General features: G+C 51.0%; 1 protein-coding gene across 1 annotated transcript in view; it reads right to left on the reverse strand.

The window, feature by feature from the left end:
• Mdga1 (MAM domain containing glycosylphosphatidylinositol anchor 1) overlaps positions 1–19,702 on the reverse strand; it is a 63,816-nt gene that overhangs the window by 12,685 nt on the left and 31,429 nt on the right. Inside the window, exons 3-11 of the mRNA XM_004649531.2 lie at positions 15,883–16,057; positions 13,214–13,410; positions 12,120–12,252; positions 11,628–11,897; positions 8,425–8,754; positions 4,823–5,119; positions 3,339–3,623; positions 1,274–1,425; positions 99–276 (exon numbers count right to left, since the gene is read on the reverse strand). Coding sequence (XP_004649588.2) covers positions 99–276; positions 1,274–1,425; positions 3,339–3,623; positions 4,823–5,119; positions 8,425–8,754; positions 11,628–11,897; positions 12,120–12,252; positions 13,214–13,410; positions 15,883–16,057 — 2,017 coding nt within the window. The remainder of the gene's footprint in view (positions 1–98; positions 277–1,273; positions 1,426–3,338; positions 3,624–4,822; positions 5,120–8,424; positions 8,755–11,627; positions 11,898–12,119; positions 12,253–13,213; positions 13,411–15,882; positions 16,058–19,702) is intronic.

The following is a 19,702-nucleotide window of genomic DNA, read 5'->3' on the forward strand; positions in this document are numbered from 1 at the left end:
TTTCAAGTTCAAGAGCTGTCGCAGGAAAGGTAGAGGGGGTCCTTGGGCACAGGATGAGCCCACCCCTCCTGCCCATCGCCACCACCACCATCACCTACGCTCTGTGTAGTGGATGATTCGGGAAGCCATGTCTCCAGCCCCGAAGGTGGTGTAGGGTGTGAGGCGGACCTCATAGCTGTGGGGCACACGCAGGTCAGTCAGGATGTACTCCAGCAGCTGACCCTTCTCCACACGCCGAACGGGTATGGCCTTGACCATGGCATTGTGCTGGTTCAACTGTAGATAGAGAGTTCCCAGATGCCCAGCAGGCCATGCCCTCCATAGCCTGGTGTGACTGGGGGAGGGGTGGTGAGCTGACAGAGCAGAGCCCTGGACACCAGGTCCTCAGTTTCCCCACTGGGGAGATGGAACAGGGCCCCCTCCCAAGGTTCTCTCCAGACTTCCAGTCATAGCAACACATACAAGAAATTAGTGTGGGGGGGCACTGTACTAGCCATTATTAACTCATCTAATAATCAAAATAATAATCCTCTGAGATACAATATTAAAATCCCCCCATTTCAGAGATAAGCAAGTGAGGGTCAAATAGCTGTAAGCTTGCACAAGCTCTTAAGAAGCCGTCTCTGGGCTTGAGAGATGGCTTAGCGGTTAAGGCACTTACCTATGAAGCCTAAGGACCCAAGTTTGATTTCCTAGTAACCACATAAGCCAAATACACAAGGTGGCGCATATACATCTGGAGTCCTTTTGCAGAGGCTAGAGGCCCTGATGCACCCATTCTCTTTCTTTCTCTCTCTCTGCTGCTGCTCTCTCAAATAGATAAATAAAATAACTTAAAAAGAAGCTGTCTCCATGACTAGGCACTGTACCACAGAGCGCTTCTTGGCCTCCCAGCTTCTTCCCCTGGAGCGAAGCAGAACCACACAGAATTAAACCAGGGGTTCCAGAGAGCAGCCCATGAACTCTGGCTTTGTGTCCCAGAGGCCCCTGCCCACTGTTGACAGATGCTAGTTCTGTAGGTAGTGCTGGCTGCACCCTGAACCCCGCTATCTTGTGCCTAATTCTCATCTGATTGCAGAGGTGGCCTGGAGGGGACACCAGTGTCTAGGTGCTGGTACTGACACATCCAGACACACTTCCTTGTCAAATCTGTATAGACAGGAGCTACATGTCTTGAGTCCCTGTCGCCCACCCCCCCCCCCCCCCCGCGCTTGTCCCTGTGTTTCCAGGACCCTGTCACTCCACTCCCCACTGCCCGGGGCCTCTGACTCACTTGGCGCACGCTGAGTCTGTAGTTGAGAACCGGGTCCACGGCGTCCGGCTCCCTCTGCGTCCACTGCAGCACGAAGGAGTAGTTCTTGGACAGTTTGTGGCTGCGGGTGGGGTTGGGGGTGTCGAAGTAAAACTCCGGGCTGTAGGCTTTGGCTGAGAGGGCGGGGAGGGGGCATGGGGGCCGTGAAGGGTGGGGGTGGGAGAGACAGAGACAGAGACAGAGAGAGAGAGAGAGAGAGAGAGAGAGAGAGAGGAAGCATGGCAAAGGGAGACAGAGAAGAGGCACCCAGAGAGTGCAGGGGTGACAAAGAGAAACAGGGAGTGTGAGGAGAGAAGATGGTGGGAGAGAGAAGGCAGGCGGCGGTAGGAAGGAAACATGGAGACAGGAAGATAGTCAAGTCCAGGAGGAGGAGTTGGTGAGCATAGGAGCGCAGTCAGAGGGAAGAGGCAGAGATGGGGAAGGGGTGTTGGGGGACACGTGGAGAAAGATTGGGAAAGACACAAGGAAGGGTCAGGCATATTGAGAAGAAAGGAAGAGAAGACAGGCAAAGGCGGAAGGCAAAAAGGTGAGGAGACAGGGAGAGTGAGGGAGAACAGGGGAGAAGGGAAGTAGGTGGGAAATGTCACAGGGGCCTCTGGCTGGCAGGGCTGAGTGGGGAGGGGCCGGAGGTGGCCTGTGACCTGCGGCTCTAGTCCCCTGCTGCTGACTGTGGTGGGCGGGGAGGGGGTAGGTGGGGCAAGAGTTGCAGAGGGCACCCAGTGACTAGAAAGCTGCAGGCGGGCTGGAGAGATAGGTGAGCGGTTAAGGAGCTTGCCTGCAAAGCCCAAGGACCCGGGTTCAATTCCCCAGGACCCATGTAAGCCAGATGCATATGGTGGCGCATGCATCTGGAGTTCATTTACAGTGGCTGGAGGCCCTGGCGTGCCCATTCTCTCGCTCTCTCTGTATCTCTCTCTCGATAACAAATAAAAAAAATATGCTAAAAAAGAAAGCTGGGGCTGGAGGGATGGCTTAGTAGTTAAGGCATTTGCCTACTAAGCTAAAGGACCTAGGTTTGATTCCCCAGGACCCATGTAAGCCAGATGCACAAGGTGGCACATGCATCTGGAGTTCATTTGCAGTGGCTGCAGGCCCTGGCGTGCCCATTCTCTCTCTCTATCCCTTTCCCTCTCCTTCTCTCTGTCTTCCAAATAAATAAATTAAAATTAAAATTAAAAAAGAAAGCTGGAGGTGCAAAAGGATGGAGGGACAGGCAGCCTGTAGCTCTCCTCTAGATCTGTCAGGAAGGTGGCTCCCCACAAGTGGAGGGGAAAGGAACAGGAACCCAGATATCCAGTGTGTGATGTCTTGGCCCTGCCTGGGAACCTCTAAGTCTGCAGCCCGCCCTCAGCCCCGTCAGTCCACCCGGTAGGGATAGGCTGAGAGGAATTACTGGACACCCAGGGGGCCTGAACCTCTAGGGTGACAGCTCAGGGAATGTATGCTGGCGGCTGAGCCTCGCCCTGGTATTCCAGAGAACATGTTGTGAGGTGCCTGCTCCCCTGTAAGCAACCCCACGGGTGATGCATCCACGGTCCCCCACCAGCACCTCCCCCCCCCCACAGCCCAGGTTTGAGAGTGAATGAGGCTGGAGGGCTGGAAAGGACAGAGCTGGGATTGGAAGAGACTGTAGGGGTGGAGCCTATTAGGTTTTATGTAGGCGGGTTCTAGAAACGATGAGGATGCCTGGGGGTGTGTGTGGGGGGGGGAGATGGAGTCTGAATTGGGAAGGGGCGTGGCTGTAAAAGGCCAAGAACTGTCAAGGTGTCACCCGACGGGGGTTTAAGGAGGAGGCCTAAAGTGATGGAGAGCGAGGCCTGGGGGAGGGCAGGCCTGCAAGAGGTCAAAGATCGGATCTGGATGCCATGGGGGGGGGGTGATGTCTACACCTGGCATGGGCAGGTTCCACAGGGATGAGCTCCCTCCCCCCACCCGCCTTGCCAAGAGGAGGTGGAGCCTGGTGTGTGCCCACCCCACCCCCAATCTCAGGTGGGCGTGGTCGGGCTCGGGCCGGCGTGACGCTCACCGGAGACCTGGAAGAGGCAGGTGGCGGAGCCCACGTCGTTGGAGACGCTGCACTCGTAGCTGCCGCTGCTGTCGCGGCTCAGCGCGTCCAGGCGCAGCTCGGCGTGGTCGGGGGCCTCGGCGTGGTCGGGGGCGTCGGGCGGCGGGGGCAGCAGCTGTCCTTGGAAGCGCCACACGGCCGAGGCGATGCGCTGGGGGCTGCCCCGCTGCAGCGAGCAGCGCAGGAGCACGGGCCGGCCCAGCGCCTGCCGCACGTCCTGGGAAGCGGGCTCCACCTCCGGGGGGACTGGGGAGGGGGGCGAGGCAGGGACCGCGGTCAGCGCGGCGTGGGACACTCGTGTCCCCCGCCAACCCTGTGACACCCCGCCCCAGGCTGGGCCTCCGAGGGCTGATGCCTTAAATGGGTCCGTTTGCCCATCAGGGAATCTCCAGCCAGCTGTGAAAATTGGGGCAATTTAACTTGACCTTTTTTTTTTTTTTTTTTTTTTTCGTTTTTCGAGGTAGGGTCTCACTTTAGCCCAGGCTGACCTGGAATTCACTATGTAGTCTCAGGGTGACCTTGAACTCACGGCGATCCTTCTACCTCTGCCTCCCGAGTGCTGGGATTAAAGGCGTGCGCCACCACCCAGCTAACTTGACCCTTTTATAAAAACCCCTTGGAGCCCGGTGTGGTGGCGCACGCCTTTAATCCCAGCACGGAGGTAGGAGGATTGCTGTGAGTTCGAGACCAGTCTTCCAGCTCAGCCTGAGCTAGAGAGAGACCCTACTTCACAACAAAGAAACGAGGCTGGAGAGATGGCTCCGGGGTTAAAGGAGCTTGATTGCAACAAAGCTCGAGGCACCCACATAAAGCCAGATGCACCAGCTGGCACATGCATCTGGAATTCATTTGCAGATAGATAGAGGCCCTGGGTGTGTCCATCTCTCTCTCTCTCTCTCTCTCTCTCTCTCTCTCTCTCTTGCAAATAAATACAATATTTTAAAATAAAAATACTGGGGGGAGGGAGGGCATTACCATGGGATATTTTTTATAATCATGGAAGTTGTTAATAAAATATTTTTTGGGCTGGAGAGATGGCTTAGCGGTTAAGTGCTTGCCTGTGAAGCCTAAGGACCCTAGTTCGAGGCTAGATTCTCCAGGACCCACGTTAGCCAGATGCACCAGGAGGCGCACGCATCTGGCATTCGTTTGCAGTGGCTGGAAGCCCTGGTGAGCCCATTCTCTTTCTCTCTCTCTCTCTCTTGCTCTCGCTTTCAAATAAATAAATAAAACTAAACAAAAAAATTTAAAAAATTTTTTGAAAAGAAAAAAATAAAGAAAAAAGTGCAATTGAAACAGGAAGAAAAAATAAAAATAAAATAATACACCCCCCCCCGCGTTGAAGATTACTTTTCTTCCAAATCTTATCTCCATCTCAGGATCAAGTTATGTGTGGAAATGAAGACACACAGTGGTCAGAGCTTTGAGGGAGGCGGGGGACTCACAGAGGACCATCAGCTGCACTTGGGCCTCTCGAGGGCGCACGTTGAAGCCGTTGTAGCGAGCTGTCTGGCAGCGGTAGGTGCCGCTCATGTCCCGGCTCACGCGCTCCAGCCTCAGTTTCCCGTCTTGCGTCTCCTCCAAAGCCAGTCCCGAGGGCAACAGGGCTGCCTCCTTGTCCACGCGGGACCAGAGCACGGGTGGCCGCGGCTTGCCCCGCACCTCGCACTGGAGCTCCACGGGAGAGCCTTCGCGCACGGTCACCACCGCCCGGCCCTTGGGGACGCTGATGCTGGGGGGCACTGAGGGACGGGACCCAGGTGAGGAAGGGTTAGAGGCGAGTTAGAACCCCAACCACAGGCTCTCCCCACCGCCCCTCAGAAGGTCCAGAACATAACTTCCCTCCAATCTAGCCCTGAATCAACCATTCGGCTTCCCAAACACTACTGAAACAGGGGACCCCACAATTTTTTAAATATGTGTGTGTGTGTGTGTGTGTGTGTGTGTGTGTGTGTGTTTCATACACATATGTGTGGAAGCCAGAGGACAACTTGGGATGTCACCTTCAGGAAGATCACTTACTTTCTTTTTGAGATTGGCTTAGAATTCGCCAATTAAGATAGACTGACTCCTGGCTAGCAAGCACCAGGGTTGTTTTTTTGCCTGCTTGCCCCTCTCTGGCTCTACGATTCCAAGTCTTTGTCACCATGCCTGGCATGCTTACAAGTGCTGAGGGGGATCGAACCCAGATCCTCGTGCTTAGGAGGCAAGCCCTTGGGGCTGGAGGGATGGCTTAGTGGTTAAGGTGCGTGCCTGTGAAGCCTAAGGACCCAGGTTCAATTCTCCAGGTCCCACATAAGCCAGATGCATATGGTGGCGTATGTGACTGGTGTTGCTTGCAGTGGCTGAATGCTGTGGTGTGCCCATTCTCTCTCTTAAAGAAATACATAAAAAATATTTTTTAAAAAACACTTTATAAAAAAAGAGGCAAGCTTTAACCAAGTGAGCTATTGCCCCAGCCCTGTTTTTTATTTTTTAAACAATTTTATTTATTTGAGACAGAGAGATATATAGAAATAGGCAGGAAGAGAGAGAGAGAGAGAGGAGAGAATGGGCACGCCAGGGCCTTCAGCCTCTGCAAACAAACTCTAGATACATGGCCCCCCCTGTGCATCTGGCTTACGTGGGTCCTGGGAAATTGAACCTGAGTCCTTTGGCTTTGCAGGCAAGTGCTTTAACCGCTAACCCATCTCCCTAGCCCCTGGTTTTTGTTTTTGAGACAGACTCGTGTCCACAGGCTGACTTCAAACTTGCTCTGTAGCTGAGGCTGGCCTTGAGCTCCTTGTCTCAGCTTCCTAGACACTGGGATTATAGACATGAGCCACCACACCTGGTGAATCTGGGTAGGGTCGTGCTCTAGCCCAGGCTGACCCTGGAATTCAGTATGGAGTCTCAGGGTGGCCTCGAACTCATGGCCATCCTCCACCTGTACCTCCTGAGTGCTGGGATTAAAGGCGTGCGCCACCACGCCCGGCATGAATCCCATCTTTTAACCCCTCCTTTCTCAGTCCCTTCTCCTACCCCTGAGCCTTTCATTTTTCTTGTCTTAAATGTTATCACAGAGTGTTAATACCTCCTCCTCACCACCGCCACCACCACACACATATGCTAGCCTTTCTTCCAGAGTAACAGAACAGTTTTGGCTGGGCAATAAAGACTATATAATACTGACCAATGGGGTGTGAGGTTTAAAAAGGTCTCTCTCTCTCTCCTCCTTCCTATAAGCCACAACGCAAACACAACCACCATCATGGAGGAGATAGCATGGTCAGGAGATGGAGCCCGGGGTCCTGAGGGCTTGGTGGAGCAAAGCTGCTGTCTGAAACCAGCCTGCCCACCACCAGGCTTCGACATGAGGAAGGAACACAGACCAAGCTCATTTGCGGTGCTGGGGAGAGAACCCAGAACCTTTTCCCAGGCTGGGCCAGGGCTCGGCCACCGTTCAAGAGAGTTCGTTCTTCACAGCCGAGCCTGAGTCACCTCAACACAGTGCCCAAATTGAGGGTCTCTGGAAGGTGTCCCTGGGTTCCAGCCACATTGAGCAAATTAAAGTGCATCCATGCATTGTATCATTAAATGCTAAATGTTGAACATTAAATATGATTAAATATAAAAGTAATTATTTGAATAACTCCACGAGGAAGGCAACGGTCCAATTAGCCAGTTCACATGATTTATATCCTGTCAATGTTTCCACACTTTTGGCCTTTTGTAGTTTTTTTTGTGTGTGTTTTTCCTCTTTGTATTTTAGAGCCAGTTCATTCATTCCCTTCCCCTCCTTTAAATGGCTTCCATGCCCTAGGCATCAGACCTACCAGCCAAATGCAGAGACAGCCCTGGCTCTTGAAGCATCCCCAAACTCTCCAGACCCCCCACCACCACCCCACCATAGGCTTACCAGGGCCTGCCATAAGCTGAACTGTGTTTCCTCAAAATGCCTATGTTGGGGCTGGAGAGATGACTTAGTGGTTAAGGTATTTGTCTGCAAAGCCTAAGGACTCAGGTTCAGTGAGAGACTCAGTAGTTAAGGTGACTGAGGAAGACATCTCCCATCGACTTCTGGCCTCCAGATGTATGCTCACATGTGTGCCCACACACCTGTACACAATCATATGCACATGGACACGCACCACACACAAAATCCTATGTCGGGGACTGGAGTGACAGCTTAGCGGTTAAGGAGCTTGCCAGCAAAGCCAAAGGACCCAGGTTCAATTCCCCAGTACCCATGTAAAGCCAGACGCATAAAATGGCACATGTATTTGGAGTTCATTTGCAGCAGCTGGAGGCCCTGGTACGCCCATTCTCTGTCTGTCTGTATCTTTGTGTGTGTGTCTGCATGCAAATAAATAAATATTTTTTGAAACTCCAGGGCTGGAGAGATGGCTTAGTGTGGTTTAGGCGCATGCCTGCGAAGCCTAAGGACCCAGGTTCGATTCTCCAGGTCCCATGTAAGCACAAGGGGGTACCTGCATCTGGAGTTTATTTTCAGTGGCTAGAGGCCCTGGTGTGCCCATTCTCATTCTCTGTCTCAAATAAATAAGTAAATAAAATAAAATCTTAAGAAAGAAATCCTATGTTTGGAGTCCTAACACCAGTTCCTCAGAATGCGACTGTATTTGGAGACAGGGCTTATCAAGGAGCAACAGAGGATGAAGTCACCAAGATGCTCCTTTCTAAGCTAGTCTGACTGGTGTCCTTAACAGTAGGGCAGACTAGGTACAGACATGCATAGTGAAGACACAGCGCACGACACCGTCCACCGGCCAAGGAGAGACCCACGAGGCCTTCCAGCACCATGACCACAGACAGCCAACCTCCACGGCCGCGAGGAAATGAATGCCTGCTGTTGACGCCACCCGGCGTACAGGACTGTGTTACCACTCCCCTAGCCAATTTCTCCAGTCTACAAACCCACTCTCTTTCCATCCAAATGGCCAATGTGAAGCATGGGACACAAGACCCTCCTCCTCACTCTGGTCTTCCCCCCCCCACACCACTGCCTGCCTCCCCCACAGTGACCCGCCGTCCCTCCAGATGTCCCCACCTGTCTCAGAGGAGATGTTGACCTCCACGCTGAGGTCAGGCACAGGTGACCCCGGGAAGGAAGCCATGCACAGGTATGTGCCATAGTCACTGAAGTGCAAGTCGATGAGCTCCAGGCTGCTGGTGACTGCTGGCAACTCAGGGTCATTGCGGGTGACCAGCAGCCGCTTGGACATCCGGGCCGGCTTGCCGTTCTTGAACCACTGGTAGGTCACCTTCTCCTGGGGCACTGCATCCACGTGGCACGACAGCTTCAGGTCCTGGCCCAGCTGGATGTTCTCGCTCTCTTTGATCACATCTGGGGTGATCTGGAATGTGGCATTCTTCATGACTACAAGGGGGTGGGCAGGGAGTGAAGCTGGCGCCGGCCCAGAGCCCGGCGTCCGTGTCCCACCCCAGCCCGCCCCGGCTTTTCTCCTTATACTGGCCCTCCAGAGGTTAGACACACTCCTCGACTTAGAAATGATCCTGCCGTGGGCTGAAGAGATGGCTCAGTAGTTAAGGCACTTGCCTGCAAAGCCTAAGAACCCAGGTTCAATTCCCCAGGACCCATGTAAGCCAGATGCGCAAGATGGCACATGTTTCTGGAGTTCATTTGCGACGGCTGGAGGCCCTGGTGTGCCTATGCTCTTTCTCTCTTCCTTTTCTCTCTCTCTCAAGTAAATAAAATATTAGATATGATTCCACTGCCTCATTTTCCTTCCCTTTTTGCACACCTAGGTGCATGATATGTGTGCGTGTGGGTGCACACGTGAAAGCCAGAGGTTGGCATCTTCCTCAGTGATTCTTCTCTTTTATTTGTGGAGGCAGGGTCTGTCAAACCCAGAGCTCACTGATTCTGCCCAGTCTAGCAAGGCAGCTTGCCCTCTCTCTGCCTCCTGCGTGTCTCGGCTTACAGGCGGTCCCCGTGCCCCATGGGCGCTGGGAATTCAAACCCTGGCCCTCCAGCTTGCACAACAAGCACTTCACCGAGTGAGCCACTTCCCCAGTACGTTGGATACATTTTTAAAGCTTTTAAAAGCTCACTGTAGAAAAGTGAGGTTGGTACTCAGTCCAGGTGTTAGCGATTGCACTGTGCTCAGATGAAAACATCTTAACCTATCTCCCATCTCTGGGGAAGATATTTAACATCCCCATTTTGCAAAGAAGAGACCTGGGTGTGGCTACTTTAACTAATCAGCTCCCCCAAAGCACTCTTGACCAGGACATCGCTTTATTTTTATTTTAAATCCCGAACATGCAAAACACCAATTTGGAACGAAGCACCATCATAATAGCGATTCTGTCTAGAGAGTGGAACCGAGGAAACTGAAGGGTGATTAATTTGCGCAATTTTCCCCCTTTGTGCTGTTTGACTCTCTGCGACAAGCCTGTGTAATTTTTTCATGATAAAAGACCAACACAATTATCTCACATGCAATTACATAAAAACACAGAATTTAGAAAACTAAGAGTCTGGTCGCTTTTTCAAAATGTGAGTCTTGTTTCAAGTCAGCCAAGAATCACAGTCGTTGGGCTGGGGAGATGGCTTAGTTGTTAAGACACTTGCCTGCAAAGCCAAAGGACCCAGGTTGGATGCCCCAGGACCCACGTAAGCCACATGCACAAGGTGGCACATGCATCTGGAGTTCATCTGCAGTGGCTAGATGCCCTGGTGTGCTCATTCTCTCTGTCTCTGCCTCTTTCTCTCTCAAATAAATAAAAATTATATACGTGTGTGTGTGTGTGTGTGTGTGTGTGTGTATAATTTTGTTTTTTTGAGGTAGAGTCTCACTCTAGCCCAGGCTGACCTGGAACTCACTATGTAGTCTCAGGGAGGCCTTGAACTACTTCTGCCTCCCGAGTGCTGGGATTAAAGGCGTGTGCCACCAGGCCCAGCAAAAATAACTAAAAAGAAAAAAAAAGGAAAAAAGCCAGGCATGGTGGTGCATGCCTTTAATCCTAGCACTCAGAAGGCAGAGGTAGGAGGATCACTGTGAGTTCAAGACCACGCTGAGACTACATATTGAATTCTAGGTCAACTTGGACTAGCGTGAGACCCTACCTGGAAAAAGAAGTATTTTCTCCTTGAGTCAGAAAAGCAAAATTAATATCATAATGAATAGCTGACAATAACCAAGGCTGAAGTTTAGTAAGAAGTTTGTACTGTAGACTTTTTACTTAGTAATTATCTTCAGATTTTCTGAAATGCTTTTCTACTAAAGAGTGACATATATGGTTTATGGAAATGTATGTTATTTTCACTTAAATTCAGTTATGTAGGGAGCTAGAAATAAAGCCAGGAAATTTCTCTTTAAGCCTGTAGTTTCTGCAGGTAGTTTTTGTAGCCTCAGTTTACCAATCTAAAAAAAAAATTAAGTCAAGCACGGCGGTCCACACTCATAATCTCGGCACGTGTAGGCTGAAGTAGGAGGATCACCATGAGTTCTAGGTCAGCCTGGGACAGAGTGAGACCATGCTTCAAAAAAACAAAAGTAAAACCTGGGTATGATGGCACACACCTTTGATCCCAGCACTCAGGGAGGCAGAGTTAGAAGGGTTTCTGTGAGTTCCAGGCAAGCCTAGGCTACAGTTAGACCCTACACCTCAAAAACATACACACACACACACACACACACACACACACACACGCACACACACGGTGGTGCATGCTTCTGGAGTTTGTTTGCAGTGGCTGGAGGCCCTGGTGCACCCATATATTCTCTCTCACTCTCTCTTTCTCTCTCTCCATCCCTCTCTCTCCCGGCATGGTGGTGCACACCTCTGATCCCAGCACTTAGGAGGCCGAGGTAGGAGGATCACTGTGAGTTCAAGGCCACCCTAAGACTACATAGTGAATTCCAGGTCAGCCTGGACTACACCCCACCTTGAAAAAACCAAAATAAAGAGAGAGAGGAAAAAAGGAGAGAGAAAGGAAAGGAGGGAGAGAAGAAGGAAGGGAGGGAGGGAGGGAGGGAGGGAGAGAGGGAGGGAGGGAGGGAGGGAGGGAGGAAGACTGGTAAGTAAAGCTTTAACAAAATTTAGTTCTTCTGCCCCCTTCTGACAGACAGCTGAATTGCAGGGAAATTACAGCGCTTCATAGCTCAGCCCACCCCACCTCCAGAGGGAAGAAAGGCCTTTCTCCCAGTCCACCAGAGGCCCCTGGAGAACTGGGACTCTGTCTCCCACACAGCTTTCCCGCCTACCCCTTCTGAGGCCACGTACATCGCACCAGCAGGTTGACGGTCTTCTTGGCAGGGTTGCCCACGTTGTTGGTGGCTGTGCAGTTGTAGTAGCCAGAGTCCCGGGCCTGCACTGAAGGGATGGTGAGGGTGCCACCCTGGGCCAGAGCACCCAGGGGCAGTGGGCCGGGCCCGTGGGACCACTGTAGCTGGGGGAGGGGATCGCCACCTGTCAGCAGACACTGCACCGTCACATTCTCCCCGGGGTTCACCACCAGAGTTTCATTCACAGACAGCTTCAGGGCTGGCGGTGCTGAGGACAAGGAGGTGTGTGTGGCAGGGGTTCTTAGGAAACCCTGAGGGCTATATGGGCGGGCGGGGGGGGGTGGTAAGGAATACATGGGGGCCAGGGCAGCCCTGGGGAGGGGTGAGAAGGGAGAACCCAGGAGGAGCAGAAAGTGGGAAACAGGGCTGGGCACCGCTGTGGGGAGTTGGCCCAGGTGCAAGAGGGGTGTGAGCCGGGAAGCGCCGGTACCCGTGGTATTGGTGAGCTTGAAGGTGATGGCCTTGTCTGGGATGCCGCACACATTGCGCACGGACACCTGGCAGGTGTAGCTTGCATAGTCCTGCGGCCGCAGGTTCTTGAGTTTCAGGACCTTGGTCTCTCCCTGGGCGGCAGTGGACCACTGGAGTCAGGGGCATGTTTGGTTTCTGGGGGGAGCCCCCCCACATTCATTCACTGCACACCACAGGTAACAGACAATTCCTATCCCAGTTCCCAACCCCCTAAGCTCCATTCATATCATCTCCCCCCCCCACCCCCAGGGACTGCCCATGCCCTAGCCAGTGCCCTCATAGCGTTCTCTGGGGGCAGAAGCTGCTCTGGTGCATGCTGGCCAGGCTCAGGTCACAGTTTCACCCCTCTGGTGAATGGAGGAATGAAGAGGAGATCCTGCTATGATGGGCCCTCCGGCCACATGTGAGGCGCCCACAGCCACCTCTGAAAGCCCTCCCTGGCTGGGTGGTTTTATCACCATCTCCTGGGACTGCAGGGTGATGGCATGGAATGAGGAAGGACCACCCCACATCAACTCCTACAGTGACTGGGTCCCAACCTCAGTCAGTCAGCAGCAGCAAGCAAGGAGGAATCCCTGTCCCTTGGGTGGCTGGCTTTTCCCGAGTAACCATGCTCTGTGGAGTGTGTTTTGGGTTCTCCTGTTCCTGCACTAACCGCCGGCGCCCTCCCCCTTGACTTTTCTGAACTGACGAGCATCTCTGTGCAGACCCAAAACTGTTGGGGGGGGGCCTGGAGAGATGGCTTAGCGGCTAAGGCACTTGCCTGAGAAGCCAAAGAACCCAGGTTCGATTCCCCAGGACCCACGTAAGCCAGATGCACATGGTGGTGCATGTGTCTGGAGTCTGTCTGCTTGCAGTGGGTAGAGGACCTAGCATCCCCTTTCTCTCTCTCTCTGTCTCTCCATCTCAAATAAATATCTCTCCATCTCAAATAAGTAAATAAATAAAACTTGTTGGGAGTCAGGGTAGTTGTAAGAATTGCAGGTCACTAGACCTCAGCGCCTCCAGTGGGGTGCAGGAGGAAGGGCAAGGGGAGCCAGCTGCCTTGCTGACCTGGGTGTAGAGGGGCTCATAGATGTCGACGCCATTGTCCTGGCTGTGGGACAGCGTGTCAGAGCCCCGCTTCCAGATGAAGCGGGCAGGTGGGTTGGAGTTGACGGTGCAGCGCAGGAAGACAGTCTTCTCCTGATAGAAGTTGCCACGCACGTCGCTCACCGTCTGGTGCACTGTCAGCACGGGCTCGTCCAGGTCTGCAAGGAATCAGGATGCGGTGACCCTTAAGCGTGGTCTCATGCTCCTGGGAGCCCTTGGGGAAAGTAGAGCCATCCTCCAAGGACATTTTCAGCCGGGCGTGGTGGTGCACGCCTTTAATCCCAGCACTTGGGAGGCAGAGGTAGGAGGATCATTATGAGTTCAAGGACACCCTGAGACTACACAGTCTGGGCTAGAGCAAAACACTACCTCAAAAAAAAAAAAAAAAAAAAAAAAAAAAAAAGACAGCTGGCCAGGGTGGTGCACTCCTTTAATCCCAGCACTTGAGAGACAGAGGTAGAAGGATTGCCATGAGTTCGAGGCCACCCTAAGACTACATTGTGAATTCCAGGTCAGCCTAAGCTAAAGTGAGACCCTACCTTGAACAAACAAGACAACAACAAAAAAGGGCATTTCCAGAAAGCAGATTCCCCCTTTTATCCCCTAGGTCTTTAAGCTTGACCAACATGTTAAGAGGCAGGTAAATGGACCTGATGGCATCCCAGACTCCCTCCCAGGGACCTGCATGGGGGCACCTCGTTATATACCCTTTGACCATGGGGCAGAAGGGACAGTAGACTGGAAACCAGGAAAACCTCCTTCAACTCCCAGTTTGGCTGTGAATTTGCAGTGTGGTTTGCCTAAGTCTCTTTTCTTTCTGGGACTGTTTATTCACTGGTCAATTACACTAGATGGGTGGCATTCAACCTGGAAATGTTCTTTTCTATTTATTTATGTATTTATTTATTTAGATAGCGTCTCATGCATTTCAGGCTGGCCTCTAACTCACTACATAGCCAAGGATGACTTCAAATTCCTGATTCTTCTGCCTTTACCTCTTGAGGTCCAGGAGAACAGGTGCAGGCTACCATACCAGTTTGTGGTGTTCTGGGAATCGAACCTGCAACCTAACTGACCTGCATCCTCAGCCTGGGTTTTTTAAATATATTTATTTACCTACTTGCTTGCTTGAGAGAGACAGTACTCCTAAACGCTGCAAATGAACTCCAGACACATGCATCACCTTGTGCACCTGGTTTTATGTGGGTACTAGGGAATCAAATATGGGTCCTTAGGTTTTGTCAGCAAGTGTCTTAACCTCTAAGCCATCTCTCCAGTCCTGATGTTTGTTTTTTTTTTTTCTTTTTCTTTTTCTTTGGTTTTTCTTTTTTTTTTTTTAATTTTTATTAGCATTTTCCATGATTATAAAAAAAATCCCATAGTAATTCCCTCCCTCCCCCCTTCCCACTTTCCCCTTTGAAATTCCATTCTCCATGATATTACCTTCCCATCACAATCATTGTACTTACATATATACAATATCAACCTATTAAGTACCCTCCTCTTTTGGTTTTTCAAGGTAGGGTCTTACCCTAGTCCAGGCTGACCTGGAATTCACTATGTAGTTTTAGGGTGGCCTCAAACTCATGGTGAACCACCTACCTCTGCCTCCCAAGTGCTGGGATTAAAGGCATGAGCCACCATGCCTGGCCCTGAGGTTTTCTTTTAATACTGATGGGTGGTGATGCTCATGTGTAGTGCCAGAAGTCATAACATGGATCACCTGTGGGACTTAGTTGACGGGGAGAGGGCGTGAGGGACCTGTACTGGGCCTTAAAAATGCTGTTATTTTGAAATGGATGGGGCTGGTACATACATGCATATATTTGGAATTATAAAATTGTTGCTTAAGATCAATGTGCTCTTTTGGATATAGGTTAATGTTTAAAAAAAAACTTTTTAGGGGCTGGACAGATAGCTTAGTGGTTAAGGCGCTTGTCTGCAAAGCCAAACGACCCAGGTTCAATTCCCCAGTACCCACGTAAAGTCAGGTGCACAAAGTGACGGTGTGTGCCTGGAGTTCATTTGCATTGGCATACACACACACCCTCTCTCTCTTTCTCTCAAATAAATTTTAAAAATAAAATATTTTTAAAACTTTAAAAATATCACCATGGGATATTTTTTTATAATCATGGAAAATGTTAATAAAAATTAAAAAAAAAAAACTTTAAAAATATCCTCAGTATCACTTTTGAGCCATTCCTGTCATTTACACCAGAACCTCCGGAAGTGGGGACCAGGCATTGACATTTATTTTTTTCAAGGAAGGGTCTCACTCTAGCCCAGGCTGACCTGAACCTCTGTAGCTCCAGGCTGGCCTCAAAGTAGGAGCGATCCTCCTACCTCTGCCTCCCAAGTGCTGGGATTAAGGCTGTGCACCACCACACCTGGTCTCGTGTTTTTGTTTTTTATGTTTTTTTCGGGGGCGGGGAGGTTATACTAACATTTAAAAAGAAAAGCGTGCAATCTAGCCCAGTGTATCCCCCGTCCACCTGTCCATGCGAGGTGGCCTGGGGATGCATAAAAGATGCCCCCTCCCCAGTGGCACCTCGGCCCCTTCACTCCACTCCCTGAGCCCTCCGGAGCTAGCCCTGGCCTGGGCGGGGACCGCGGGGCGCTGGACGCACACTGCACGTCCACGCGGATGGACTTGATGGCCGCCACGCCCACGCCGTTCTCCGCCTTGCAGTAGTAGCGGCCGCCCTGCGTGCGCGCCACGCGCTCGATGCGCAGCGTCTCGTTGAACACCGACGTCTCCTGGAACTTGTCCGACGCGCTGCCCGCGGTCTTGGTCCACCGCACCTGGGCGGACAGGACAGTCACCGGTCAGTCGCCGCACTGGGGCGGGGCTGAGGGCTGAACTGCGGCGGCGTCCCCTCCCTCCCCACTGCCCGCACCACGCGCACATCCAGGCCTGACCCCAACAGGGGGTTTTCACGGGCCCCCTCCCCAGGGCAGTCTGTGGAACAGCAAACCCTTCTCAGGGCCACTGGGAGATCTGGATAAAACCACGTGTGCACTATTCTACCTATGGGCTTAGTGACCTGGTAGGTGTCTCATCCCTCAGCCTCACAGGTCCCCTGTGGGAAAAGGATTTGGAAGCCAGCGTCCATGATGACCTCCTGGCCCTCTCATTATTCTGCAATCCCTGCCCACTTCTCCTCCCCTTGTGCTGCCAACAGAACTGAGCAGGAGAGACCAGAATGTGGAAGACTGATTTCCACCCTGGCCTTTCCTTGGGGCTGAAGAAAGCCAGCTCTTGACCTGCGGCCCCAGGTCACCAGCTGCATCGTCTTTCGGGAGGAGAGAATTCTGCAGCCACGGCCATGCTCAGAGCCGCCTTGTGAGAGGCCCTGAGTCGGAGTCAGCCTGCTAAGCCGCTCCTGGATCCCTGCCCACAGGCACTGAGACACAGGAAGCGTTTGTGGTTTTAAGCTCTTGAGTTCTGGAGTGCTCATAGTCAACAATAACTAATACAGCACAGTGCCCACTTTGCAGAGTAAAACACCTAAACGGTGCCTGGCACACGTGAGTCATGCAGCAAATCTCTATTATTGGTACTGCTCTAAGTCACAGAAAAAGGGCCGGAGAGATGGCTTAGGTGTTTGCCTGCGAAGCCCCAGAACCCAAGTTTAATTCCCCAGGACCCATGTAAGCCAGATGCACAAGGTGGCACATGTGTCGAATTCATTTACAGCAGTTGAAGGCCCTGGCACATCCATTCTCTCCTTCCTTCCCTCCCTCCCTCCCCCCCCCTCTCAGCCCTTTTCTCTCTTAAGTAAATAAACAAATAAAATTTAAATTAATTAATTAATTAAAATAAATAACAGAAAAAGACCAATGCTCACATGTGCTGTTTACCAACTCAGGAAAACAAAGGTTCAAGAAAACCTCATCAGGTTCACATAATGAAGTCTGTGGGTTTGGCGGCCCGGTTGTCTTTGTTATGAGGTAGGGGCTCGCTGTATCCCAGGTTGACCTGGAACTCACTGTACAGCTCAGGCAGGACGAAAATTCATGACCACCCTCCCACCTCAGCCTCCAGTGGCTCCAGTGAGCCACCATGCCTGATTTAGGGTTCAGTCTTGAATCTGGGGAGAACTGTTTATTATGAGACAAGACAAGGACCTTACAAGATTCTCAGCCTTTGTTCCTTTAAATATTGCCTTCTGGGCTCAGTGGCTAAGGCACTAGCCTGCAAAGCCTAACAACCCAGGTTTGATTCTTCAGTACCTATGTAATGCCAGATGCACAGAATGGCGCATGTGTCTGGAGTTTGTTTGCAGTGGCTGGAGGCCCTGGCATGCCCATATTCTCTCTCTATCTCAAATAAATAAAAATAAAATATTTAAAAAATTAGTTAATATTGTCTTGTCTGTTTTCTGTATTCGCTTCTTCTATAATACATCAATTTCCATTGTAGCTTCACATTCAATCCTCCATATCTTTCAACTAACTTTTACCTTTTTTTTTTTTTTTTAAGACAGGATTGCACGTAGCCCAGACTGGCCTGGCAGTGCTACATACAGCTGAGGATGACCTTGAATTTCTGATCCTCCTGTCTCTACCTCCCTAGTGCTGGGATTCCAAACATGCACCACTACACTCAGTTTTATGCAGTGGTGGGGACTGAGCCCAGGTTTCTGTGTGTGCTAGATAAGCACTCTCTCAACTGAGCCCCATCTCTAATTCCTCTTTTCATTATTTCCTCTTTAAAAAATGACTTATATATTTATCTGTAAGCAGAGCGAGAGGAAGAAAGAGAGAGGGAATGGGGGGGGGGGGCACCAGGGCATTTTGTAACTGCTAATGAACTCCAGACACAGATGCCACTTTGTGTAGCTAGCTTACCATGTGTACTGGGGATTCAAACTCTGGGGTCATCAGGCTTTAAAAGCAAGTGCCTTTAACTGTTGAGCCATCTTTCCAGCCCCGTTCTGTCATCTTCTATGTCTTCTCCAGACTTACGGCTGATTTCCTTAGATCTTTCATCTAATTCCCTAATTTTCTCTTTAGCTATCTCTCAGATACTGAGGCCATCTTTTCTTTTCCAAAGACTGTATCATTTTTATTTCTCTGATTTCTTTTTTTTTTTTAATATTTATTTATTTATTTAGTTAGTTATAAGCAGAGAGGGACAGAGAGAATGGGCAAGCCAGGGCCTCTAGCCACTGCAACTGAACTCTAGACGCATGTGCCTCCTTGTGCATCTGGCTTTATGTGGGAACTGGGGAATCGAACCCAGGTCGTCAGTCTCTGCAGACAAACACCTTTACCACTGAGCCATCTCTGCAGCCTCCTATTTCTGTGATTTCTATTTGCTTTTACATCCTTACACATAGGTGCTCCAGCCACATGGGCCTCCCCATCACACCCTTGAATGTATTCTGTTCATTGTTTTGCAGTGCAGTGTCCTGTCCCCCACCACCCCTGCAGCACACACCAAAACACCATCTTGTTTCTCTCCTGTTTGTTTCATTACAAGTTTCTATTGTGTGTGTTTCGTGTTCTAGACACAGTGATGGGTCTTGGGGATGCAGCCAGAGTTCCTGTTTTCATTGAAGCCAGTTGGGGAGCAAGGGATGGGTCTCATGGCCCAGGTCAGGTGGGGAACCGAGTGGACAGAGGTAGGAGGAGTTCTGTGAGTTCAAGGCCAGCCTGAGACTACATAGTGAATTCTAGGTCAGCCTGGGCTAGAGTGAGACCCTACCTCAAAAAACCAAAAGAAAAAAAAATCAATAGAGTGGGCACAACTGAGGTCAAAAATGGAGAGGGAATCTAGGAATCTATGCTGAGAATGGAGGCACGGACTCAAGTTCATTGTTGCCACCAATGACTGGAGAATATAGTTGTTGGGGAAAGGAAAAGACTACAGTAGAGAGCTAGCAAACCAAACTCAGATGGAGGGCTAGGGACATAGCTCAGTTGGTCGAGTTCTTGCCTAGCAGACATTAAGCCCTGGGTTCAATTCTCAACACTGCATAAAAACATCAGGAAAATATTTGTAATTCCAGCACTTCAGAGGTAAATGCAGGAGGATTAGAAGTTCAAAGTCATCCTTGGCTACACAGCATTTGGAGCCAGACCAACCTGGGTTACATAAGTAAGACCCTATCTCAAAAAAAGGGAGGGCTGGAGAGATGGCTTAGCAGTTAAGATGCTTGCCTGTGAAGCCTAAGGACCCAGGTTCGATTCCCCAGTACCCATGTAAGCCAGATGCACATGTTGGCGCACATGCGTCTGGAGTTCCCTTGCAGTGACTAGAGGCCCTGGGGTGCCCATTCTTCCTCTCTCCCTCCCTCTCTCTCTCTTCTTCTCTCCTTGCAAATAAGTAAGAAACAGAAAATATTAAAAGAAAACAAAAATAGGTATGTATGTACACTTAGTCATGGCCACCAACGGTCACATATCAAGCACACTCAGATGGCCAGCTCAGCCTTAGTGGGA

Source organism: Jaculus jaculus, chromosome 8, assembly GCF_020740685.1.
Source record: "Jaculus jaculus isolate mJacJac1 chromosome 8, mJacJac1.mat.Y.cur, whole genome shotgun sequence".
NCBI classification, from domain to species: domain Eukaryota; kingdom Metazoa; phylum Chordata; class Mammalia; order Rodentia; family Dipodidae; genus Jaculus; species Jaculus jaculus.